The sequence below is a fragment of the Cololabis saira genome, chromosome 11 (assembly GCF_033807715.1).
Source record: "Cololabis saira isolate AMF1-May2022 chromosome 11, fColSai1.1, whole genome shotgun sequence".
In the NCBI taxonomy this organism is placed as follows: domain Eukaryota; kingdom Metazoa; phylum Chordata; class Actinopteri; order Beloniformes; family Belonidae; genus Cololabis; species Cololabis saira.
In genome coordinates, this window is record NC_084597.1 from 43643365 (window position 1) to 43670181 (window position 26817).

The window sequence follows — 26817 nt, forward strand, 5'->3', positions numbered from 1 at the left end:
AATAAGGTTTTACTTATCATGTAAATTTGCTATAATCCCACAAACCTACAATTCCAGCTGTTGTTCAATACAATTTTGGTGTCACTTGATGGAGGTCTTTCATTTGGTTTCATTACTATGGCATCCAGCTACCATGATGTTCGGAGTATTTCTCAAAGAAGATTCCGGGGTCAAATTCAGAGAAACAATCCCAGAGTTTGGTAGAAGTGAAAAGAAAAAATAGACTATTATATTTAGAACTCTACCACAAATATAAAGTTATAATAACTATACTATCATATGAAAACATCTTAAAACTAAATTCTGTTAAATATAAAGTTATAGCTTTATATTTTCTCCTCTCCTATTACTTTTGCTTGTTGGTGTGAAATGCATTCTGGGATAATTTGTCATCTCAAGTCTACACAAGCTTCCACTGGATGCATACTTCATAAAATGTGCAGAATGAGAACACATCCAGGTATTTTGTCTATTCTTGGTCACATGCGGGTTTGAAAACTGGATTAGAACTTCAGTTGCAGATGAGGAATGCAAGAACACAAGTACACACAAGAACATAGATTGAGAAATGGTCGTTGATCACAGGCCGATGATGATCCAGTCATTTGAATCAGGTGTATTTGAGCCGAGCAACATCTAAAGCATCCAGGACAGTCCTGAGGACCAGGACTGAGAACATTGGTAGACAGTATGTACTAGTTACTGGTCCACCTGTCATTGTGAAATCCACGACACGAACAGCTATGCTACAGCACAAGCAGACACCGGGCACTTGACGGCTGTTACCGTGTCCACCAGCATGGCACTTTGCATTATGGGATATACAAGGTAGCGTATTTTGAGGACCATTAGGCGCACCGTTTTATAAGTTGTAATATGAATTACAGCTGCAAGCAGCGATGAACGGGCCCTCGCACCCTTGTGCACATTCAGGCGTGCTGCAGTGGAAGCGCTTGTATGACTTGCATGTAGATGTCTTCAGGCCTGGACATTTAGCGGACGACACCACCCACGACTCTCTATATCAAACCATTCAAAAGTTATAGCAGAAAATAGGGACTATCAAATATTGACTAATCAGAACAAGGGGCCAGGCTAATTCAGGCCAATGAAGGTCAAGTACTCAATACCGAATCCGATGACACCACCCACATGTCTTTATCACAACCCGTTCAAAAATTATGGCAGAAAGTAGGAACTATCAAATACGGACCAATCAGATGAAGGGGGGCGCGCTTTTTGACGTCTATCCTCGCCACGGTAACGCTTTTGAGAAAAGTAATGTGCGTCGTCGCAGGATGGAGACACACATTTTGATGTATAACACACCTCTCACGTTACAGTTCGGGCCACATTAACTGCCGAAGGAATGGCATAAATTTTGCCAAAATTACATGATTAATTCAAAATGGCCGACTTCCTGTTCGGTTTCGGCCATGGGGCCAAGAGACTTTTCTTTAAAAGGTATTGTGACATAATTTTTAACATGCTTTTAACACTATTAAAAGTCTTGGCCAATATCCCTCAAATGTGTCTAAAAAGGTATAACAAGAAAAACTTCGCTCCAATACTCCATGCCTGGCTTTTTATGACGGTGTTTTTTTGCGCAGTGAAAAACGCGTCATTTTCCCCTTTTCCTGTCAATCATTGCCCCGCTCCTCCTCCCAACCTCCTCCAATCCAACTGCTACACACTTCTGCCGTCTCCACACACACGCGCACACACTGAACCACAAACACCCACACACACAGCCCAGACAGGGCGACTACAGCCCGGGGATGAAGTCCATGACCAGAGGACCGCAGCTCCCCGCTAGCAATACGCTAACAGCGGCGTCGGAGAGTTAAGCCGGGAGCGACAGGCGAAGCATGCACGGAAAAGCAGCACAGCGAAGCAGTCGACCGCAAACAATCACAAAAATAAAGGCATGCGTAGCAGCAGTGTCCCCTTATCTTAAGTCCAGTCAGTGGCCGCGGGTCTTTTTAGCAGTTGTCCTCCGGTGATGAGAACAGAGGGGACTCTAAACAGCTCCGTGTTAAGCCTGATTTATGGTTTCGCGTTAAATCGACGCAGAGCCTACGCCGTAGGGTTCAGCGTACGGTGCACGTCGCCGCATAACCCTACGCCGTAGGCTCTGCGTCGGTGTAACGCGGAATCATAAATCAGCCTTTATGGTGCGCTGGAGAGGAGAAGAGACAGGGAGCTGGGTGGAGGGGGCGGTGATTTAGCGGACCTATACGTATAGGTCCGCCACCCAACCAGATGCGCCGTTTTTGCATAATTGTGCGGAAAATCCCAGAAAGCACACAATACACCCACATTTTTTGGGTGTAATTGATGTCAAGACACCCAACAAAACACAAAAAATCAAGAAAAATGTGTTTTTCATGTCACAATCCCTTTAAGTTGCGACATGATACAGGTGTGTAGCGATTTCCGTGCATGTACAGTACGTCAAACCGTATTGTGGGGCTTTTAAGTTTTCTAGGGGGCGATGTTGAGCCATTAGGCCATGCCCATTAATGCAAACCATTAAATATCAAATTCTTCGCCAGGCCTGGCTTGTGTGCAAAATTTGGTGACTTTTGGGGCACGTTTAAGGGGGCAAAAAGGCCCTCATTTCGAGAGAAGAAAAACGAGAAAAAAGATTCCAACAGATACAATAGGGCCTTCGCACTGTAAGTGCTTGGGCCATAATGATAGTGGTCCCTTTCCTTGTCTTCATGGTCTACAAGCAGTAAACTAGTCCGTGATGTCTCTGGTTGGTAAACACCGTTTCATACTACGTAGTTAGTGGTTGGTTGGTAGACATTGGCCGTGACGTGTATGGAATTTCAGGATGATCTCCTAAACTCTGACTGCGATGAAGGTAAAACACTGACTGATGCTGAGGCCTCGTGCATCATTGAGGGATTCAAAGCCTCAACATTTAAAAATGAATGTGTTCCTTTTTTCGGCACCAGTACAATTGCATCTTTGTTATTGACAGCAGGGTGCTCCACACTGGGGCTTAATTTCTCTTTGGTAATATAAATGCCACTTCAACAAGTGAACAGGTTATTCTGTTCAGGTTGAGTTTTATGAGTGAATCATTCACTAATCTGTGAGCTGACAGGTGAATAAATAGTGTTTTCTTGCACTCACTTTGAGTATGACTAATGGATTTGACTGCTGCAGCATCTAGAATTCTTCTAAAGGAGATAAACGAGTACATAAATGTTGGAAAATGAGCGAACAAGTCAACTATTAGAAATTAGATCACATGTACGTGTGACTCAGGATCATGTATGCTTTTTGTTTACATTAAGCAGCTCTAAGGGAGATTATTGCAGTCATACAACTCTTTTGTAACAATAGAAAAACTTGATTTTTGGTCCCAAGGCTCTCATCTAATAATTCCTTACTTTTAAGTCATGCATAGAGATATTAGGGCTGATGCAGCACCATCAGAGGCTTTAAAAGACCATTTTCTAGTTAATTCAACCCAATGTATTTTATTAGATGATGGTGATTAGTGTATGTTTGTTTCGGCAACAAAACAACATGAATCAAAGTTTTGAGTTAGGGTAGACTATGCTTTTTCAGCATAAGGCTGTGAATGTCAGCCCAGAGAGCGAATAGCCTACATCAGGATAAATTACTATTTTAATTAAGTTCTATTCTATTCAGGTTTTTTCAATTATGATTTATGAATCCCTAAGAGACATTTTATGTTGCACTAATTCAAGTATTTGAGTCTCTTATGAAAGCATGCTTCTTTGTCCAATAAGTTCATGATGCTCCAGAACAGTCCCCAGAAAAGAACCAGCCTCCTTGATCAGTTTGTACAGTAAGTTTAAGTCTCTGGTTCTGATGCTGCTCCCCAGCAGATGACTGCAGATGTGACTGAACTCTCCACATCAGACTTATAGAAGATATTCAAACATCTGGGTTCAAACACTGAAGGACCTAAGCTTTCCAAAGAAGTAAAGTCTGCTCTGTCCTTTCTTTCTAAACAGCATGTGTTGCATACTCCTCCAACACCTCCACTTCTTCTCCCATAATGGAAAAACTATTTGATTTAATCCTGCCTCTCTTAAAATCCACAATCATGTCATTTGTCTTGTTCACATTCCAGATGCGTTGATTGCTCCCACATCATGCAACCAACCAGTTCTCTGTACTTAATCTCTTGTCCATCACTGATGAGTGCCACAACTTCAGAGTCATTTTAGTATTTCAGAGTATTGAAGAGTGAAGAGTGGTGAGAGTACAGTCCCCTGTGGTGCTTCTTATTATTTATTCTCACAAACTGTAGACAGGTGATTGTGGAGGGATCCATCTGTGTCTGCAGGAGGTTCTTAAACAGAAATTGAAGCTTAATTGCGTGAAGTCCACTAGAGAAATCAAATGATACGATCTTCACACCGCACAGATGACTAGGTTTTTTAAGGTAGGTGTAAGATTGTGTCTTCAACTCCAACCCTATGATGACAAAAAAAACTGCAGTGGATCACCCTTTTGTGTTGAAGAGGTCTTTCAGATCACTGGTGATCCAGGGTTTGTTATTTGGGAAGCATGTCACTGTTTTGGTGGGGATGAGGTTGTGAAACGCATAATACTACTGGGTCTACATCAGCACTCCAAGCTTGTGCATGTTATTTGTGAGAGATCTCATTATCCCCATTATGAGGGAAGAGATGATTTCATCTTTCTCTGCTCCTCCTCTACTTCCATAAGGTCTCCTCTTCATCTCAATTATTTGGGGTCTCAACTTTTGTCGTTGCTATGGTTACTCATCATGACAGATGGTAAATTGTGTCAGAAAAAATAGTGGAAACCCCTCAAGAAATGCAGCATCCACACCAGAATGAAAAATCATTCACAAATCTGTCTTTTCACTGAAAACGGTGATGAAGGAAAAAACAAAGTTTCAAAAATGTCATTCCATTTAATTGATAGTGTGGATAGGGCCCCAACAGACAACCCGTGGCAATTTCAACTCTGAGTTTACAGAAGTGCATAAAAAAAAGAATCTTAGGTCCATACCAATAGATGCAAAATGAAGGAGTTCATGGCCACTGCTTCCATAGAACTGATCTTTTACCTTTAAGAGCAACAGCTAGCTTGGTGAGTAAGACACATCAGAAGGCATGTTGGATCCAAGTACCCTAAGAAAGTTACTGCGATTTCTGCAGCTGTTGCACATGGATTGCACATTTAGTGTTATTTACAAAATACGTATAATTACTACCAACTGTTAGCCTAGAAATCTAAAACGTACTGCAAGAAAATGTAAGTTTGCTTTGGAAGTACATGGAGCTACCATTCACTGGAGCTCATGAACTATTCCCAAAAGTTATAAGGAGCCAATCAAATCAGTCCATCTTTGAAGAGAATCTCTGGGTGGGTTCAACATGATGATGACAGAGCATAGATCTTGTAATGTGACTGTAAACCGTATAGATTACAGCAGTGTTTCCCAACCCTGGTCCTCAGGGCACACTGTCCTGCATGTTTTAGATCAGGGGTCAACAACCCTGGTCCTCGAGGGCCTGTGTCCCTGCAGGTTTTAGATGTTTCCCTGCTTCAGTGCACCATGATACAAGTGACTGTGTCATTAACAGAATTGTGCAGCCCTGGATGACAAGCTGATGACGATGATTAATTAGAATCAGGTGTGTTAAAGCAGGGAAACATCTAAAACATGCAGGACACCGGCCCTCGAGGACCAGGGTTGGTGACCCCTGTTTTAGATGTTTCCCTTCATGATCACACCTGATTCTAATTAATGGTCCTAATTAGCTTGTCATCAAGGTCTTGACACTTCTGTTGAAGACACAGCCACTTGTATCACGGTGTGCTGAAGCAGGGAAACATCTAAAACATGCAGGACAGTATGCCTCGAGGACCAGGGTTGGGAAACACTGGATTAGAGCACAGGTGTCAAACCGAATCCACAGAGGGCCGGTGTCCTGCATGTTTTAGATGTTTCACTGCTTTAACACACCTGATTCTAATTAATCATCGTCACCAGCTTGTCATCAAATCTGGATAGTTTTGTTGATGACACAGTCACTTGTATCCTGGTGCAATGAAGCAGGGAAACATCTAAAACCTGCAGGATACCGGCCCTCGAGGACTGGAGTCCGACACCCCTGGATTAGAGTATTAGGTATACTAGATGAAGTATAGATTTTTCTGAAAATTGAAAAGAAAATGGCCACCAAATCCTTCAAGCTAGATGTATTTGCCGTTATTGTTGGGTCCGACCCAAAACCTGACAGGAAACCAAACTATTTAAATAAAGAGCCAGAAGGCTGTTTATTAAAGTAAAAGGGAAAACCCTACACTATCCTAGGGATACTAAAATGGGGGGAATGTGGTGCGTCTGTATTTGAATGAGATGTGTAAATAACTATGTGTGCGTGTGTGTTTTATTAAATTATGTGTGCGTGTACTAACCAGTCCAGGGAGGGAAAACTAACTCAGGGTGAGATCCGGAGGGGAAGGCAGAGGAAACGGGGAAGAGATGAATGGGGGTCCAGGAGACAAGGGTCAGTCGTGAGTTGATGGCAGGGGGTCACAGAGATCCACCAGATGGTTGAGAGGAGCAGAGGCGTCGAGGAGGTTTCCAGGGAGGCAACGTAGACAAGGGGAAAAAGCCTTGGGACAAAAAACAAAGAGGGATTAAAGCAAGCACGGCAAAAAAAGTTCAAACTTGAGGGCTGCAAAAAGCTGGAGTAAATTCCCGAAAAGCCAGACTAGTTACCACATGGGTTCAGAACGATGAAACATTTAGTGAAGGTCCAGGTCTCCTTTTGTGCCTGGGCTGGTGATTAGTGATTAGTGGCAGCTGGGGCTGATTGCAGATCAGCAGCACCTGTGCTGCTGGCTCTCCCAGCCAGAGGAGGAGGACTCCTAACAGTTATACTGCAGCAAAAACAATATCTACCAGTCAGCTTTACTAGTAGCTTAAGCCAGTGTTTCTCAATCCTGGTCCTCGAGTACCACTGTCCTGCATGTTTTAGATGCTACCCTGCTTCAGCACACCGTGATAAAAGTACCTGTGTCATCAACAGAACTGTGCAGACCTTGGTGACAAGCTAATTAGGACCTTTAATTAGAATCAGGTGTGTTGGTGCAGGAAAACATCTAAAACATGCAGGACAGTGGTACTCGAGGACCAGGGTTGAGAAGCACTGGCTTAAGCCTTAAGGGGACTTACTGAAAACCCACTGTTGTTTGTTGTTTCCCCGTTGATCGCCCTGATGCAGGGCCAAGTGAAAGATGCAAATAAATTTGGACTTGCGGGGAGTAAGATTAGTGCGTAAAGCCAGCTGACGTTCATACAGGGTATGTGGGTCTGAGTCCTGGCTTTTGCAGATGAAATGGCGAGACATATTGGCCACCAAGGTCTTTCGTGACAGTCTAGCTGTGGTCTGATTCATCCGCTAGCTAACCATGTCATATATTTTAATATTATCAGTGAAAAAGAAAATTTCTGCTCGATGTGGTTGTGATAGAGTTTCTGCTACAAGCAGCTGCAGCGAGAACCTCTTCTTCATTACTTTAACTGTCTGAAGAAGAATAGTAAGATGGTGATTAGGGCTGCAGTAAGAGTTGGTTTTTGATATGGGTGAAGAGGGCACGCGCCAAGACTGCACTCTTTATGAGGGTGCATGAGCAGAAGGAAGGGAAGAAAAAGAAAATCTGATTTTTGCCCCAACCAGTTTTCCAGGCAACAGTTAAAATAGAAGCTCCAGAGTGATACTCAATGTGGGAGGTCAGAGGTGGGAAGAACCAGGGGCCTCATTTATAAAAGAGTGCGTAGGATTCATACTAAAAGTGCACGTGCGCTCAAAAGCCGAAAATGGCGTGCGCAAAAAAAAATGTATGGACGTAGGCTACCTAAACTGCAGCATTTCAAAATTGAACATAACTGCAGTGGTCAAAACATAACTGCAGTGGTCAAATAGGCAAGTTTCGATGACCAACAGTTAAACCTGAAAAAAAATATATATATATATATATATATATATATATATATTATATGCAGTTATGTTCAATTTTGAAATGCTGCAGTTTAGGTACGTCCATGTTAATCACAGTTAAATTAGCCACATGTTTACAGACAAATAGCCCAAGATTAATATAACTCACTGAAACCTTCAGAGTAGGCATCGCACCTCTATGATTGCAATTACAAATTAAAGCTGCAAGCAGCGATGAACGGGCCCTCGCACTCACGGCCACCGCCCCCCATAAGCATATCAGAAATGACACCACCCACGACTTCCTATGTCAAACCATTCAAAAGTTATAGCAGAAAAAAGGGACAACCAATCAGAAGAAAGGGCGGGGCTAATTCAGGCCAATGAAGGTCAAGGACTCCATACAGAATCTGATGACACCACCCACGACTCTCTATGTCAAACCATTCCAAAGTTATAGCAGAAAATCGGGACAACCAATCAGAAGAAGGGGCGGGGCTAATTAAGGCCAACGAAGCTTAAGAACTCATTACAGAGTCCCATGACACCACCCACGACTTCCTATGTCAAACCATTAAAAAGTTATAGCAGAAAAAAGGGACAACCAATCAGAAGAAGGGGCGGGGCTAATTCAGGCCAATGAAGGTCAAGGACTCCATAAAGAATCTGATGACACCAGCCACGACTCTCTATGTCAAACCATTCCAAAGATATAGCAGAAAATCGGGACAACCAATCAGAAGAAGGGGCGGGGCTAATTAAGGCCAACAAAGCTTAAGAACTCATTACAGAGTCCCATGACACCACCCACGACTTCCTATGTCAAACCATTAAAAAGTTATAGCAGAAAAAAGGGACAACCAATCAGAAGAAGGGGCGGGGCTAATTAAGGCCAACGAAGCTTAAGGACTCATTACAGAGTCCCATGACACCACCCACAACTTCCTATGTCAAACCATTCAAAAGTTATGGCAGAGAAAAGTATTCTAGGGGGCGCTGTTGAGCCGTTAGGCCACGCCCATTAATGCAAACCATTAAATATCAAATTTATCGCCAAGTCTGTCTTGCATGCAAAATTTGGTGACTTTTGGAGAACTATCAAATATGGACCAATCAGATTTCAAAATGGCCGACTTCCTGTTCGGTTTCGGCCGTGGCTCCAAGAGACTTTTCTTTAAGTTGTGCCATGATACAGGTGTGTAGCGATTTTCGTGCATGTACGTCAAACCGTATTGTGGGGCTTGAGGCACAAAGTTTTCCGGGGGGCGCTGTTGAACCATTTTGCCACGCCCATTAATGCAAACCATGAAATATCAAATTTACCGCCAGGCCTGGCTTGCGTGCCAAATTTGGTGCTTTTTGGGGAACTATCAAAGATGGACCAATCAGATGAAGGGGGGGTGCGCTTGTTGGCGTCTAGCGTCGCCACGGTAACACTTTTGAAAGAGAAAAGTAATGCGTGTAGTCGCAGGATGGAGACGCACATTTTGATGTATAACACATCTGGGTTCACGATACGGTTCGGGCCGTATTAATTCTCGAAGGAATGGCATATATTGCTCCAAAATTAGGCGATTAATTCAGAATGTTCAAAATGGGCGACTTCCTGTTCGGTTTCGGCCATGGCGCCAAGAGACTTTTCTTTAAGTTTCGACATGATACAGGTGTGTAGCGATTTTCGTTCATGTACGTCAAACCGTATTGTGGGGCTTGAGGCGCAAAGTTTTTTCTGTCTGAACCAATCAGATGAAGGGTGGGCGCGCTTTTCGGCGTCTAGCGTCGCCACGGTAACGCTTTTGAAAGAGAAAAGTAATGCGTGGTGTCGGAGGATGGAGACGCACATTTTGATGTATAACACACTTGGGGGCACGTTACGGTTCGGGCTGTATTAACTGCCGAAGGAATGGCATAAATTTCGCCAAAATGACACGATTAATTCAAAATGGCCGACTTCCTGTTCGGTTTCTCGACATGACACCCAGAGACTTTTCTTTAAGTTGTCCCATGATACAGGTGTGTACCGATTTTCGTGCATGTACGACAAACTGCATTGTGGGGCTTGAGGCACAAAGTTTTCAAGGGGGCGCTGTTGAGCCATTTCGCCACGCCCATTAATGTAAACCATTAAATATCAAATTTTTCGCCAGGCCTGACTTGCATGCAAAATTTGGTGACTTTTTGGGCACGTTTAGGGGGGCAAAAAGGCCTTCCTTTTGTCAGAACAATAAGAAGAAGAAGAAGAAGAATTCCTACAGATACAATAGGGCCTTCGCACTGCAAGTGCTCGGGCCCTAATAAACATTCAACACACAACTAATAGAACCCACTGTTTAACATTTATGTTGCGCTAAGTACTAGATTGATTGTTGCAGTACTAACTGCATTAGACTGGTTTAAATCATTTTTATTTGATAGACGCCAGTAAATGAATGAGTCTTCGAAGAGTCTTCCAAGTACCAGACTTAACTACGGAGTTCCACAAGGTTCAGTCCAGTCCTGAACAATTCTTTTCACCTTATATTTGCTTCCAGTGGGTGATATTATTAGACACCATACATTTCCATTTCTATACTGATGATATTCAGTTACACCTACATAAACCATGGTAAACTAACCAGTTGGCCAGACTGCAAGCATGCCATAAAGATATAAAGACATGGATGGCTCGAAACTTTCTTCAGCTAAAATTGGTTGAAGGACTAATTTGGAATTAGTTAAACTGTATTGTTGAAGTGCCTTGAGAAGTGGCGCTATATAAATAAAGATTATTTGAACTGATTTAATGCTCATTTAGTTATGTTATTAATGTATTTATTATTAATTTATTTAAAGGAAACAGAAACATTTTTATTTGAGTATATATGACATGATTTTACGTGATATATACTTCTGCCTCTAAAGTTAGAACAATCATCATATCATATCATATCATCCATCTATCCATTTTCTACACCCGCTTTATCCTTTGCAGGGTCACAGGGGTCTGCTGGAGTTTATCCCAGCTCATTACAGGTGAGGGGCAGGGGTTACATTCTGGACAGGTATCCAGTTGATCTCAGGGCCACATAGATACACAGACAACCAGGCACACTCACATTCACTCTTACGGCTTACTTACTTATCATGATCTTTATCATGATTGTAATCATGATGTAATCATGATTACATCATGTAATCATGATGATATCATGATTACTTATCATTATCCTATAATGAATAATTTACCTTGTGTTATTTAGTCTAAACTCTCTGAAGAGAGTATGACCACTAGGGATGGGAATTGATGAGATTTTTCCGATTCCGATTCCATTTTCGATTCTGTTTAACAATTTGATTCTTTATCGATTCTCTTATCGATTCTCATTTGGAAAAAAGGAGAAGAAACAGGTCGATTAGCATCAACTTTGTTTTATATCTAAATAAAGAAGAAAAAAAATGTTTTGAACACGAAGAGGATATCAACTAAAAGAAGAAGTTGTGTTCTGTTAACTTTCAGTGGCAGATGAGTCATTAAATGCATCATGTAATTGATCAGAGGCCGAGGATGTGTCCTCGCCAGGATAAGCAGACACAACAGACGAGGTCTGAGCAGAACTAATTTTATTTGCTTCGCTCTTTCTCACCTTCACACACATTAGCATCATCCTGCAAATGTGTAAACCTGTCCATTATGTAGGTGTGAGAAGAGGTGTGAGCTTTCAGGCTAAAGGCCAGTTTGAATTGACCTCTATTATGTAAGACACTGAAAACAACAATTATAGAATCCTGCATGTCAGACATTTTATTGAACATGCACACATATGCACATACATGTTTTACTTCTTTTCTTATCATTTTATTCATAATTTTATTTCATTTTATTTGTTATTTACTGTCTAATTATGTCCTGCCGCTTTTAATGTCAATGTAAAGCACTTTGAATTACCTTGTGTTGAATTGTGCTATATAAATAAACGTGCCTTGCCTAAATCTGGAACTTTTTTCCCCACTGAAACTAAGGATGCTGGCTTGATTATAATTCTTGAAAAAATCTCAAGGTGATTTAATAAACTAATATGATACATCTATAAGCCTCTGAATACGGTGGCAAGAAAGAAGAACGTGCACCTTTTGGAATTTTAGAGTTAATGCATTAATTTATCATAAAATGTGATCTGATCTTCATCTCACGATAACAGACAAACACAATGCGCTTAAACTGGTTCTGTGATATAAAGCGTAGAATGCCTTAGCTTGCCTTTAACTATCTTACAATCTCAACCAGGGATAACCAAATAGGTTCCATTTAAAACATTTAATGTTTTTTTTTTCCAGTGACGGCAGCTTTTTTTCAAGTTTCTTTTGTATGGTACTCATTTCTTTTGTGGTCTGCCTTGGAAAATCCTGACCATCCTTCAGTACCGCTGTGAAATAAAAAGATAAAAAAATTCCACCTACAGGTATAAACATCCTGTAAACCTGCAGCAATCCAAATCTTGACTTCAATAATACTGTTTAGTGTCACCTGTGGGGTTCAGTTGAGTGTAACAACAAGAGTTTACCCTGCAGCTCTCCAGCAAGTTCAAATTCAACCGGCCTTCTGTCAGCACTTCCCGAATACCAGGAATTTCAGTGTTTGCAGTAAATATGAAACCTCTGCGGTCCCATAGCAGTGAAGATGATGATAACATTTACTCCAGACGAATGAATGCAGTATATTAGCTCATAGCTGCCACGGCACATTGCCTGGAGGGTATCGCTTCCTTGAGCACCCAGTTAGCAGGAAACAGAGATGCAGAGGAGGTTGCTGCAGTCGATAATGATTCATCTGCATGGTTTAATGATCACTATAAATAACAGTGTGTATGTGCACATGAAGCTGTGTTTGTGGTTTGAAACATGTAAACGTCAGAGAGAATGATAATGATCCAGTGTGAAGCAACTCTCGAAGATTTCCAAGCTCCAGAAAATAATTTATTAGTTTTTGTTGAGCGATAAGATCTGATTGGCTCTCCCACCCAGGCTACAGGAGGAGATATGCTAATGATGCACTGACAAAGAGGCTGATGGAAGATAAGTGTGTGTAAAGCCGTATGCATGCATCTTTGTCATCATTACTGCTCTGCATTTCAGTGATAGTGAAGACTGTGAGCCTTTTTTAAAGATGACGCTTTTTCTCATTTCCTGCTATATTTAACGAGGGATGTCAATGTCAATATTGAATTGAATTGTAGCAGTGTTGTCTTGTTAGAGTCTGGCAGACTGAGAGTCACAAAGTTTCCTGTTCTCAATCAGAGAGTGTGTGTTTCTCACAACAAGCTCTTGTTTTCAGGACGGAGGTCATAAGTGCATCCCCTCTGATGACTTCGAGTGTGAGGAGGTGAGTAGTTCTGATCACCTCAGAAGTAACTATGGAACCATACTTACGTAATACTGTGAATGAGTCCATCCTTCTGCCTTCTTCAGTAGGTGGTGGTAAAGTTCAGGTACATCATTGGAATCAACAACCCTGTAGAGTACCGGTATCTGCCGGAGAAACTTTAAACATTAATATAAGATTCCACTGCACTTCCAATCACTCAAACCTTACTACAAAGTCAGTTGTACAGGTTACTGCATTCAAAGTAGCTGATGAGATCTTTAAATAAATCAGACTTTCGACTGCATCTGTCTTCACTGTCTGGGATGTGGACATGACTGTCCTCATAAGAGAATGATGGTGGAGGCAGGGCCGCTGCAAGGGGTGTGCGAACCGTGCGGCCGCACGGGGCATCGCGCTATGGGCCGTTTTTGAAAAAAAGAAAAAAAAAATAGATTTTTTTTTTTTCGTTTTTTCCCTTATAAATATCAACAGTCACGTTCCATTACAGACCTAAATGTGTACTAGTCTGTGCATATCAATAAATATATGTGCAATGATGCGCGTGTCTGTTGTTCAATACAACTGACCAGACCAAGCGCAGACACAAGCTGCTCTGATCCAGACGGGTGGAGTTGGAACAAACTGTCACACAATGTCGAGAGAACGAGACAGATTCAGGAAATTTCCATCAGGGAATGAAAAAAGAAAAAAACTAAAGAAAATGGAAGAGTTTAATTCAATTCAATTCAATTTTATTTATATAGCGTCTAATACAACAGAGTTGTCTCTAGACGCTTTACAGAGACCCATACCCAGAACATGACCCCCGAGCAGTTATTACATAAAAAATGGCAGGTAAAAACTCCCCTAGTGGGAGAAAAACCTTAAGCCAAACAGTGGCAAGGAAAAACTCCCCTTTAGGAGGGAAGAAACCTTGAGCAGGACCAGGCTCATCAGGGGGGACCCTCCTGCTGAGGGCCAGACTGGTGGGTCAGGGACGGCAACAGCACAGCAGGCAGGTGGAAGCAGCAACGGGATGACCGGGGGTGGGGACCGCAGGCCAGCACGCAGCTCCCGAAGCTCCGGCCCAATCAGCAAGTCCCAGGTTGGGGTGCAGGGTCAGGAAAAGACTTGTGCTCCGTAATGCAAGCTACAAGCCACCCACGACCACCTGCAGGACAAAAGAGAGAAAAGGGAGGAGAAGGGGGGGCCAGCAACGGGATGACCAGGGGTCGAGACCGCAGGCCAGCACGCAGCTCCCGAAGCTCCGGCCCAATCAGCAAGTCCCAGGTTGGGGTGCAGGGTCGGGGAAAGACTTGTGCTCCGTAATGCAAGCTACAAGCCACCCACGACCACCTGCAGGTTCCGGTGTCCGGCAAAGGATGCTGCAACATGGACAAAAGAGAGAAAAGGGAGGAGAAGGGGGGGCCTCTCTTTAATGCCTCTCTGAAAGGCTCGTTTGATAAATTTGTTAGAAAAATCACCAATCTGACCGGGTCTCAAGCAGCCGTGGGGCCCTGCGTCGAGGCAAGAGATGATGATGAGGCAGGGGAAGGTATCCAGTATTTTGATAATTGGAGACTTAAAATTGTGCATATAGACACCCGATCCGACAAACCCAAAAATGTTTGGGTTTTTCGAAAAAGGGCCCCCCCGGCCATTTCGCACAGGGCCTCGCAAATCTCCCAGACGGCTCTGGGTGGAGGTGATGACAAAAATCAGATATTGGTGTGGAGGTTTCCAGTGAACCTCAGTGTTGAGAAGTCCATCCTAACTGTGTAAATCACAATCCAAAAAAGACTGCTTGTTGTTTTTCTTGTCATCTCCAGTAAATTTGATGCTGCTGTCTACTATACGCTTACTATACTGTTTCATCATCTGAACCTCAAACATAAATCACATAGAGAACAGTTAAGTCCATATGTGTACTGAGAAGACAGCTTCAGGTTTCAGAATCAGTCGTGAAAACAGGAAGGCAGTGATTTAGATCTTGTCAAAACTACCTCATGGAATGACATGTGGCTCATACAACTCATGGTAAACCCTAGTTTCTCCCACTTCATGAACTCTGGGACACGTCTGGCCCACATAGCACTGGCTGAACCCAATGAGATGTTAAATATCACAAAGAGAAAAAGTCCTAACACAAAGCCTTGACGCACCCCTGCAGAGAGGACATGAGACATGCATAAACTGACATTGATATCCAATATGTCACCCTGTTTATAGCAAATGCTGACAAGATAAAAACAAGATACTGTAAAACTACACCAGATTACAGAAAAGAACCACATATTTAAAGATAATCTATCTCACCAGTGATGCTTCTGAACTTGTCAGGTACTATGATTCTGAGCAGAACCCATTCCTTTACTGTACAGTAAGATTTAAATGAAGGAGCTTTAGTTGACATTTAAAATATCTGATGTATTTTGTTACATACAGACTTCCGCTTGAGTGTTTAAAAACCTCTTGTATAATCCAAACTATGGTAGGTTTAGTAAAAATAGACATCTACTCTGACTGGTAGATCCTGTATCCAAAGCTGAAATCAACATAAAGAATAAGGTTCCGTTTGCGAATAACTTTCCTCTTCATAAATGCTTTATCAGCTGGAGCTTGCTATGGTCTTTATAAAGGAACACATTAAATGAAGAACATAAGGGCAGTTAAGGTTTAATGAACCCAGTAAAGCTTCTAAATGTTTTCTTACCTGCCCCACTCAGGGCATAAAGTAGAATTAATTTGAGGTTTAAAATATTTATAATAGAATTAAAAAAAAAGAATAAAAATCTGCTTACAGAGCAGCTCTGCTCAACCCTTGCTCAATCCTCTCCACCCAATACTGGAAAATGTGATGTACTTGGAAAACGTAATTCACTCATGCTCATACACAGAGACATCCAACTTCTTAAACTGCATACAGGCATTAACACAGCTGCAAACTGCTGCAGAAGATAGCAAAAAAAGCTTCACAGATTCAAGAGAAAACTGCAAAGCTTTGAAATAAAGAAGGAAAACTTGGATACAAAGAAAAATGATTTTTTTTTCCCAATGCAGAATAGCAGACCGACAGCTTTTTACCTCTTAACTGTCTTCATTTTGTAGAATGGAAAAAAAATAAAAAACAACAAAAAAAGCACAATATTTGCTGATCAATTAAGCCCGTACTGAATGTTGGTGGTTTTCAGGAACTCAGCTCAATACTGTGTTCATTGATGTCAAATAAGTGTGTATTAGCTAATAAAATTCAATTTGATGTCATTTCATTAAAGTCAAATCCCTTTATTTTTATTGCACTGACTGCACAAATCAACCCAAAGCAGAAAAGACAGAAAATAAGTTCAATGCAGTCTGTTTAAATAGAGCCTTATTCATTCTGGTTTTATTCCATTGTAAGCTGATTCATTGTAAATCAATTATAATCCACAATTCCAAATTATGTGAAATTAAAGTATGACAACTCATGAAAACAAACAAACAAAAAACAGAGTGGCTAGGCAAGTTCAAAATGGCAAAAACATTAAATGATATCAACCCACAACTGCTGCTTGCCAGGATTTTTATATATATATTTTTTTTTTATCCCCGATTTTTTACCCATTTCATCACCCAGTGCTCATACCTAGACAGCCCTGGGCATTGCTTCCCTCTGCCAACCCAGGGAGGGCCCTACACTGAGCTCAGGTCTCCTTCTTATCCTGAGGAGTGAGCAGGCCGCTTCTTTTCACCAGACAGGGTGGGGTTTCTCCGGCCGGACGTAGCGCGTGGAAGGATCACGTTATTCCGGCCGGATCCTCCCCACCCCATCTGGCGCCCCGGTTGGCCAGAGGGGGCAGTAGAGCCCAGGACTGTTGCATGTTTTTGTGAGGGTAGAGAACATTAGCTACCCAGGGGAACACGGGGAGAACATGCAAACTCCACACAGAAAGATCCTTTCGCCAACCCCACCCAGGGTGTGGTGCTGAAGTCATGGGGGAACTAACACGCACTTCAGCACCCACAGCGTCCCCGGCAGGAATCGAACCCAGGACCTTCTTGCTGTGAGACGGCTGCACTACCTGCTGCGCCACCGTGCCCCAACTTGCCATATATATAACCTCCTGCTTTTAAAAAGACAATTGAAAGACAATTGAAGCTCTTGCTTTTATAGATATGCAGTTTAGGAAGTACCATACAAGGAAACTCTGCCCCATGTGATGTCAGAGAGAACTGAAGTTAGGAAAAACACTCCAGGAGCAAGAACTTCTCAGCACTCTGGAAATGTAGTGCTTTTTAGTTCTACAATATATGTTTACCCTGTTATTGAGCCTCCAGTCAGGTCTAAGATGATAATTTATCATGACAACACAGAAAAACATAATATGGCCACTTTCAATGAACTATTTTGTTGCCGCCAGGCATAGAGGCGAACACTACATCAGGAGAGCTCCCCAAGAAGAATGGGAGCCTGTTCCTGAAAGTAAAAAAATTAACATCCTGTCCTCTCCCCAGATGTGGCACTAGCCAACGCAGCCCCTTGATTGGTCTGAATGTCCAAAGCAATTAGTAAAACTTTTTCACTTACGTCTCCTCCAGGTCATTTCTGACTAACTACAGCAGCTCAAACTAGTAAAAATAAGGGAATGTCACCAATTTAAAATAGAGTTACAGCTATCTACGGATCAAAGACTTAATTATTAAGTCCTGTTATGTTTCATTTCAGCCTTTAAAGGTATAGTTTGCAATCCTATTCAAAAACATTTATTGTTATACTGGGTGAAATGGTCCTTCCATCCTGAGAGTAGCCAGTGAATAATGTGTTCAGAAAAAGGAAAGAAAAACATCCGACCTCTCTGACAGCTTTAATCCTGTAAAAACTCTAACCAATCTGTTTCATTCGGTCCGAATGAAACGGATTGGTCCAGGACCAGAGGCTGGGCAGGGGGGGAAAGAACCAATCAGATGCCTTCATGCCGCTGCAGGACTCTCCGCCCAGCAGCAGCAGCAGCCCGCGGGGACACGTGCAGCCGCAATGAAGCTCCGCAGCAGCTCCGGCTCGGAGGCAGTATGGGGGTCCGTGGGAATGGAGGCGTCTCCATCCCGGCGAGAGTGGAGAGCGGAGAGCGGGTGGTGGTGCGCTGCAGGCTCTAGAGCCACGGCTACGCCGTAGGCTACGCCGTAGGGTAGCCGTGACTCTAGAGCCTGCAGCGCCTGAGCCACCCGCTCTCTGCTCTCTGCTCTCCACTCTCGCCGGGATGGAGACGCCGGTGGGCAGGATGCACATTTGGGTGGGCACAGCCCACCCCTGCCCCCCCTAAAACCGGCCTCGCTTACAGGTGAATGAGACATGGGGTAGTTTTGTTAAAAATGTGCTGTCCAAAATGTCCTGGAAAACTCCTGCAAATGCGCGTTCCCCAAAGTTTGTGGGGGCGTGGCTTTGGACGGAGCGCTGACGGGAGGGGGAGGAGGGGGCGGGGCTTAGAGGAGGGGCCACTTTCAAATCTTGCTAGCTCTCAAACATTGCAGACAATAACTTTAATGAAGTCATTACCTCTGTCATACAGTACATGTCAGAGTTTATGAACTGCAGAAATACTAACAGAGACATTGACAGGATAACAGGTAAACATGCTCATGTACACTCTGAATGGAAAATAAATCGAGTTCTTTCGCAAATATTATTAACTTTATGTTACAGGGGACAACTGAAAGGAAGTGTGGATCACAAATATGTCATGAGCGTACAGCTTCATGTGCTTTGTCATGACTTGTGTTGACCTCACTACAATTTCTTAAAACATAAGTAATCCCTCTGCTTTGAATTACCCATATTAGTAAAGGGTGTACGAAAGCCAGAAACCTTCTAAGGTAAGTAAAAGACGCCCTTAAGAAAGCGCTGACATCATGGTCATCTGTATCATAGCTACATGTCTGCCGTTTGTAACAAAGCAAACCGCGTGAAAATCGGTTGAAAATCAAGTGAGTTATAGTTATTTTACTTATGCAGACACCTCCTTCCACAATAGAAGTGAACGCTCTAGAGTTAAAGCGATACCGATCCAAGATGGCGGCCACGCCCGACGTTCTCAGGCAGTCAATGCGGCGCCTCGACCAAGATGGCGGCCGCGCTGAACATCAGCCCTTCCCCCCGCGGGAGCTGCGCGCGCAAACTCCACTCAAATTCAAAAGTTATGGCAGAAAATCGGGACAACCAATCAGAAGAAGGGGAAAGAGAAAAGTAATGTGCGTCGTCACAGGACAGAGACGAACATTTTGATGTAAAAAAAACACAAAAATTGCTGACAAAAATTTTGGCATATCAAGCCAGGCTTGAACTCTCGACCTCTGGCAGCAAAGACCGCAATAATCTGGCTGAGCTAAGTCTCAGCTATTCCTTTTATTTGACCTACTGGGTTAGGACAGACCAACATAGCGATAAAATGTCTGGAACTTTTTTTTCCTAATTTTTTAAATATTTGTAAGTTATAAATATTGGTAAAACCCTACTATTTAAATTATTACTTTTTTTGTAACCATTCTGCCAAGGTTGTAACCGGGCTGAGCCGGGAATATTTCTGAAGTCACCACATTACAGGGAGCTGATTGGTCGGGGGGCGGGGCCGTCATCACCCTACTCGCCACTGATTGGTCGGGGGGCGGGGCCGTCATCACCCTACTCGCCACTGATTGGTCGGGGGGCGGGGCCGCCATCACCCTACTCGCCACTGATTGGTCAGGGGGCGGGGCCGGCAGACGTTTGAATCAGGAAGCGGGAGTCAGCGCGAGAGCGACTGGCGGCTCGCGGCAATTTTATTATAAAAAAAGGACAACCAATCAGAAGAAGGGGCGGGGCTAATTCAGGCCAATGAAGTTCAAGGACTCCATAAAGAATCTGATGACACCACCCACGACTCTCTATGTCAAACCATTCAAAAGTTATAGCAGAAAATCGGGACAACCAATCAGAAGAAGGGGCGGGGCTAATTAAGCCCAACGAAGCTTAAGAACTCATTACAGAGTCCCATGACACCAACCACGACTTCCTATGTCAAACCATTCAAAAGTTATGGCAGATAAAAGTATTCTAGGGGGCGCTGTTGAGCCGTTAGGCCACGCCCATTAATGCAAACCATGAAATATCAAAGTTATCACCAAGTCTGGCTTGCATGCAAAATTTGGTGACTTTTGGAGAACTATCAAATATGGACCAATCACATGAAGGGGGGGCGCGCCTTTTGGCGTCTAGCGTCGCCACGGTAACACTTTTGAAAGAGAAAAGTAATGCGTGGTGTCGCAGGATGTAGACGCACATTTTGATGTATAACACACCTGGGTGCACGTTACGGTTCGGGCTGAATTAACTGCCGAAGGAATGGCATAAATTTCGCCAAAATGACACAATTTATTCAAAATGGCCGACATCCTGTTCGGTTTCGGCCATGGCTCCAAGAGACTTTTCTTTAAGTTGTGCCATGATACAGGTGTGTAGCGATTTTCGTGCATGTACGTCAAACCGTATTGTGGGGCTTGAGGCACAAAGTTTTCCGGGGGGCGCTGTTGAGCCATTTTGCCATGCCCATTAATGCAAACCATGAAATATCAAATTTATCGCCAGGCCTGGCTTGCATGCCAAATTTGGTGCCTTTTGGGGAACTATCAAATATGGACCAATCAGATGAAGGGGGGGTGCGCTTGTTGGCGTCTAGCGTCGCCACGGTAACACTTTTCAAAGAGAAAAGTAATGCGTGTAGTCGCAGGATGGAGACGCTCATTTTGATGTATAACACATCTGGGTTCACGATACGGTTCGGGCTGAATTAATTCTCGAAGGAATGGCATACATTGCTCCAAAATTACGCGATTAATTCAGAATGTTCAAAATGGCCGACTTCCTGTTCGGTTTCGGCCATGGCGCCAAGAGACTTTTCTTTTAGTTGCGACATGATACAGGAGTGTACCGATTTTCGTTCAGGTACGTCAAACCGTATTATGGGGCTTGAGGCGCAAAGTTTTTTCTGTCTGAAGCAACGAGATGAAGGGTGGGCGTGCTTTTTGGCGTCTAGCGTCGCCACGGTAACGCTTTTGAAAGAGAAAAGTAATGCGTGTGGTCGCAGGAGGGAGACGCACATTTTGATGTATAACACACTTGGGGGCACGTTACGGTTCGGGCTGAATTAACTTTCGAAGGAATGGCATAAATTTCGCCAAAATGACACGATTAATTCAAAATGACCGACTTCCTGTTCGGTTTCGGCCATGTCGCCAAGAGACTTTTGTTTAAGTTGTCCCATGATACAGGTGTGTACCGATTTTCGTGCATGTACGTCAAACCGTATCGTGGGGCTTGAGGCACAAAGTTTTCAAGGGGGCGCTGTTGAGCCATTTTACCACGCCCATTAAACCAAACCATTAAATATCAAATTTTTCGCCAGGCCTGACTTGGGTGCAAAATTTGGTGACTTTTTGGGCATGTTAAGGGGGGCAAAAAGGCCATCACTTTGTCAGAAGAAAAATAATAATAATAATTAAAGCTGCAAGCAGCGATGAACGGGCCCTCGCACTCACGGCCGCCGCCCCCCATAAGCATATCAGAAATGACACCACCCACGACTTCCTATGTCAAACCATTCAAAAGTTATAGCAGAAAAAAGGGACAACCAATCACAAGAAGGGGCGGGGCTAATTCAGGCCAATGAAGGTCAAGGACTCCATACAGAGTCTGATGACACCACCCACGACTCTCCATGTCAAACCATTCAAAAGTTATAGCAGGAAATAGGGACAACCAAAATCAAAAGAAGGGGCGGGGCTAATTTTCACCAATTATGGTCAAGGACTCAATACCGAGTCCCATGACACCACCCATGACTCTTTATGTCAAACCATTCAAAAGTTATGGCAGAGAAAAGTTTTCCGGGGGGTGCTGTTGAGCCATTTTGCCACGCCCATTAATGCAAACCATGAAATATCAAATTTATCACCAGGCCTGGCTTGCATGCAAAATTTGGTGACTTTTGGAGAACTATCAAATATGGACCAATCAGATTAAGGGGGCACGCTTTTTGGCGTCTAGCATCGCCACGGTAACACTTTTGAAAGAGAAAAGTAATGCGCGTAGTCGCAAGATGGAGACGCACATTTTGAGGTATAAGTCACCTGGATGCACGTTACGGTTCGGGCCGTATTAATTGCCGAAGGAATGGCATTAATTGCGCCAAAATTACACAATTAATTCAAAATGGCCGACTTCCTGTTCAATTTCGGCCATGGCGCCAAGAGACTTTTCTTTAAGTTGCGACATGATACAGGTGTGTACCGATTTTCGTTCATGTACGTCAAACCGTATTATGGGGCTTGAGGCTCAAAGTTTTTCCCTCTGAACCAATCAGATGAAGGGTGGGCGCACTTTTTGGTGTCTAGCGTTGCCGCGGTAACGCTTTTAAATGAGAAAAGTAATGTGCGTCGTTGCAGGACAGGGACGCACATATTGATGTAGAAAAAAAAAAATTGCTGACAAAAAAGTCTGGATACTGCGGGAATCGAACTCTGATCTCTGACTCCAAAGACGGGAAAGCTCTGGCTGAGCTAAGACTCAGCTTCTCATTTCTAATTGACCTACTGACTTAGGAGAGACCAACATATCGATATTTAGTAATGTAAGTCTGGAGCTGTTTTTTCTAATTTTTTTAAATATTTGTAAGTTATAAATATTAGTAAAACCCTACTATTTTAATTATTACTTTTTCTGTAAACATTCTGCCAAGGTTGTAACCGGGCTGAGCTGGGAATATTTCTGACGTCACCACATTACAGGGAGCTGATTGGTCGGGGGGCGGGGCCGTCATCACCCTACTCGCCACTGATTGGTCGGGGGGCGGGGCCGTCATCACCGTACTCGCCACCGATTGGTCGGGGGGCGGGGCCGTCATCACCCTCCGCGCCACTGATTGGTCGGGAGGCGGGGCCGTCATCACCCTACTCGCCACCGATTGGTCGGGGGGCGGGGCCGGCAGACGTTTGAATCAGGAAGCGGGAGTCAGCGCGAGAGCGACTGGCGGCTCGTGGCGATTTTATTATAAAAAAGGGACAACCAATCAGAAGAAGGGGCGGGGCTAATTCAGGCCAAAGAAGCTCAAGGACTCATTGCAGAGTCCCTAGACACCACCTACGACTTCCTATGTCAAACCATTCAAAGTTTATAGCAGAAAAAAGGGACAACCAATCAGAAGAAGGGGCGGGGCTAATTCAGGCCAATGAAGGTCAAGGACTCCATACAGAATCTGATGACACCACCCACGACTCTCTATGTCAAACCATTCAAAAGTTATGGCAGAGAAAAGTATTCAAGGTGGCGCTGTTGAGCCGTTAGGCCACGCCCATTAATGCAAACCATGAAATATGAAATTTATCACCAGGCCTGGCTTGCATGCAAAATTTGGTGACTTTTGGAGAACTATCAAATATGGACCAATCACATGAAGGGGGGGGCGCGCCTTTTGGCGTCTAGCGTCGCCACGGTAACACTTTTGAAAGAGAAAAGTAATGCGTGGTGTCGCAGGATGTAGACGCACATTTTGATGTATAACACACCTGGGTGCACGATACGGTTCGGGCTGAATTAACTCTCGAAGGAATGGCATAAATTTCGCCAAGATGACACAATTTATTCAAAATGGCCGACATCCTGTTCGGTTTTGGCCATGGCTCCAAGAGACTTTTCTTTAAGTTGTGCCATGATACAGGTGTGTAGCGATTTCCGTGCATGTACGTCAAACCGTATTGTGGGGCTTGAGGCACAAAGTTTTCCGGGGGGCGCTGTTGAGCCATTTTGCCACGCCCATTAATGCAAACCATGAAATATCAAATTTATCACCAGGCCTGGCTTGCATGCCAAATTTGGTGCCTTTTGGGGAACTATCAAATATGGACCAATCAGATGAAGGGGGGGTGCGCTTGTTGGCGTCTAGCGTCGCCACGGTAACACTTTCGAAAGAGAAAAGTAATGCGTGTAGTCGCAGGATGGAGACGCACATTTTGATGTATAACACATCTGGGTTCACGATACGGTTCGGGCTGAATTAACTCTCGAAGAATGGCATATATTGCTCCAAAATTACGCAATTAATTCAGAATGTTCAAAATGGCCGACTTCCTGTTCGGTTTCGGCCATGGCGCCAAGAGACTTTTCTTTTAGTTGCGACATGATACAGGAGTGTACCAATTTTCGTTCATGTACGTCAAACCGTATTATGGGGCTTGAGGCACAAAGTTTTTTCTGTCTGAACCAACCAGATGAAGGGTGGGCGCGCTTTTTGGCGTCTAGCGTCGCCACGGTAACGCTTTTGAAAGAGAAAAGTAATGCGTGTGGTCGCAGGAGGGAGACGCACATTTTGATGTATAATACACCTGGGTGCACGTTACGGTTCGGGCTGAATTAACTGCCGAAGGAATGGCATAAATTGCGCCAAAGTGACACGATTAATTCAAAATGGCCGACTTCCTGTTCGGTTTCGGGCATGACGGCAAGAGACTTTTCTTTAAGTTGTCCCATGATACAGGTGTGTACCGATTTTCGTGCATGTACGTCAAACCGTATCGTGGGGCTTGAGGCACAAAGTTTTCAAGGGGGCGCTGTTGAGCCATTTTGCCACGCCCATTAATGCAAACCATTAAATATCAAATTTTTCGCCAGGCCTGACTTGGGTGCAAAATTTGGTGACTTTTTGGGCATGTTAAGGGGGGCAAAAAGGCCATCACTTTGTCAGAAGAAAAATAATAATAATAATTAAAGCTGCAAGCAGCGATGAACGGGCCCTCGCACTCACGTCCACCGCCCCCCATAAGCATATCAGAAATGACACCATCCACGACTCTCTATGTCAAACCATTCAAAAGTTATAGCAGAAAAAAGGAACAACCAATCAGAAGAAGGGGCGGGGCTAATTCAGGCTAATGAAGGTCAAGGACTTAATACCGAGTCCCATGACACCACCCACGACTCTTTATGTCAAACCATTCAAAAGTTATGGCAGAGAAAAGTATTCTAGGGGGCGCTGTTGAGCCGTTAGGCCACGCCCATTAATGCAAACCATTAAATATCAAATTTATCACCAGGCCTGGCTTGCATGCAAATTTTGGTGACTTTTGGAGAACTATCAAATATGGACCAATCACATGAAGGGGACGAGCGCTTTTTCGCGTCTAGCGTCGCCACGGTAACACTTTTGAAAGAGAAAAGTAATGTGCGTCGTCGCAGGACAGAGTCGAAAATTTTTGATGTAAAAAAAAATTTTTCTGCATACAGCTGGTCTCGAACTCCCGATCTCCAGCACCATAGACAGTAATGCTCTGGTTGAGCTAAGACTCAAATATTACTTTTACTTTGACTTACTGGGTTATTAGAGACCAACATAGCGATATAATGTCAGGAACTTTTTTTCCTAATTTTTTTAATATTTGTAAGATATAAATATTAGTATAACACTACTATTTTATTATTACTTTTTATGCATCCATTCTGCCGAGGTTCTAACCGGGCTGAGCACGGGACTATTTCTGACGTCACCACATTACAGGCAGCTGATCGGTCGGGGGGCGGGGCCGTCATCACCCTACTCGCCACCGATTGGTCGGGGGGCGGGGCCGTCATCACCCTACTCGCCACTGATTGGTTGGGGGGCGGGGCCGTCATCACCCTACTCGCCACTGATTGGTCGGGGGGCGGGGCCGGCAGACGTTTGAATCAGGAAGCGGGAGTCAGCGCGAGAGCGACTGGCGGCTCGCGGTGATTTTATTATTAAAAAAAGGACAACCAATCAGAAGAAGGGGCGGGGCTAATTAAGGCCAACGAAGCTTGAGGACTCATTACAGAGTCCCATGACACCACCCACAACTTCCTATGTCAAACCATTCAAAAGTTATGGCAGATAAAAGTATTCTAGGGGGCGCTGTTGAGCCGTTAGGCCACGCCCATTAATGCAAACCATGAAATATCAAATTTATCGCCAAGTCTGGCTTGCATGCAAAATTTTGTGACTTTTGGAGAACTATCAAATATGGACCAATCACATGAAGGGGGGGGCGCACCTTTTGGCGTCTAGCGTCGCCACGGTAACACTTTTGAAAGAGAAAAGTAATGCGTGTAGTCGCAGGATGTAGACGCACATTTTGATGTATAACACACCTGGGTGCACGTTACGGTTCGGGCTGAATTAACTGCCGAAGGAATGGCATAAATTTTGCCAAAATGACACAATTTATTAAAAATGGCCGACATCCTGTTCGGTTTCGGCCATGGCTCCAAGAGACTTTTCTTTAAGTTGTGCCATGATACAGGTGTGTAGCGATTTTCGTGCATGTACGTCAAACCGTATTGTGGGGCTTGAGGCACAAAGTTTTCCGGGGGGCGCTGTTGAGCCATTTTGCCACGCCCATTAATGCAAACCATGAAATATCAAATTTATCGCCAGGCCTGGCTTGCATGCCAAATTTGGTGCCTTTTGGGGAACTATCAAATATGGA

General features: G+C 43.7%; 1 protein-coding gene across 1 annotated transcript in view; it reads left to right on the top strand.

Annotated features, from left to right (window-relative positions):
• LOC133455497 (GDNF family receptor alpha-2-like) overlaps positions 1-26817 on the top strand; it is a 168036-nt gene that overhangs the window by 110170 nt on the left and 31049 nt on the right. Inside the window, exon 7 of the mRNA XM_061734569.1 lies at positions 13285-13332. Coding sequence (XP_061590553.1) covers positions 13285-13332 — 48 coding nt within the window. The remainder of the gene's footprint in view (positions 1-13284; positions 13333-26817) is intronic.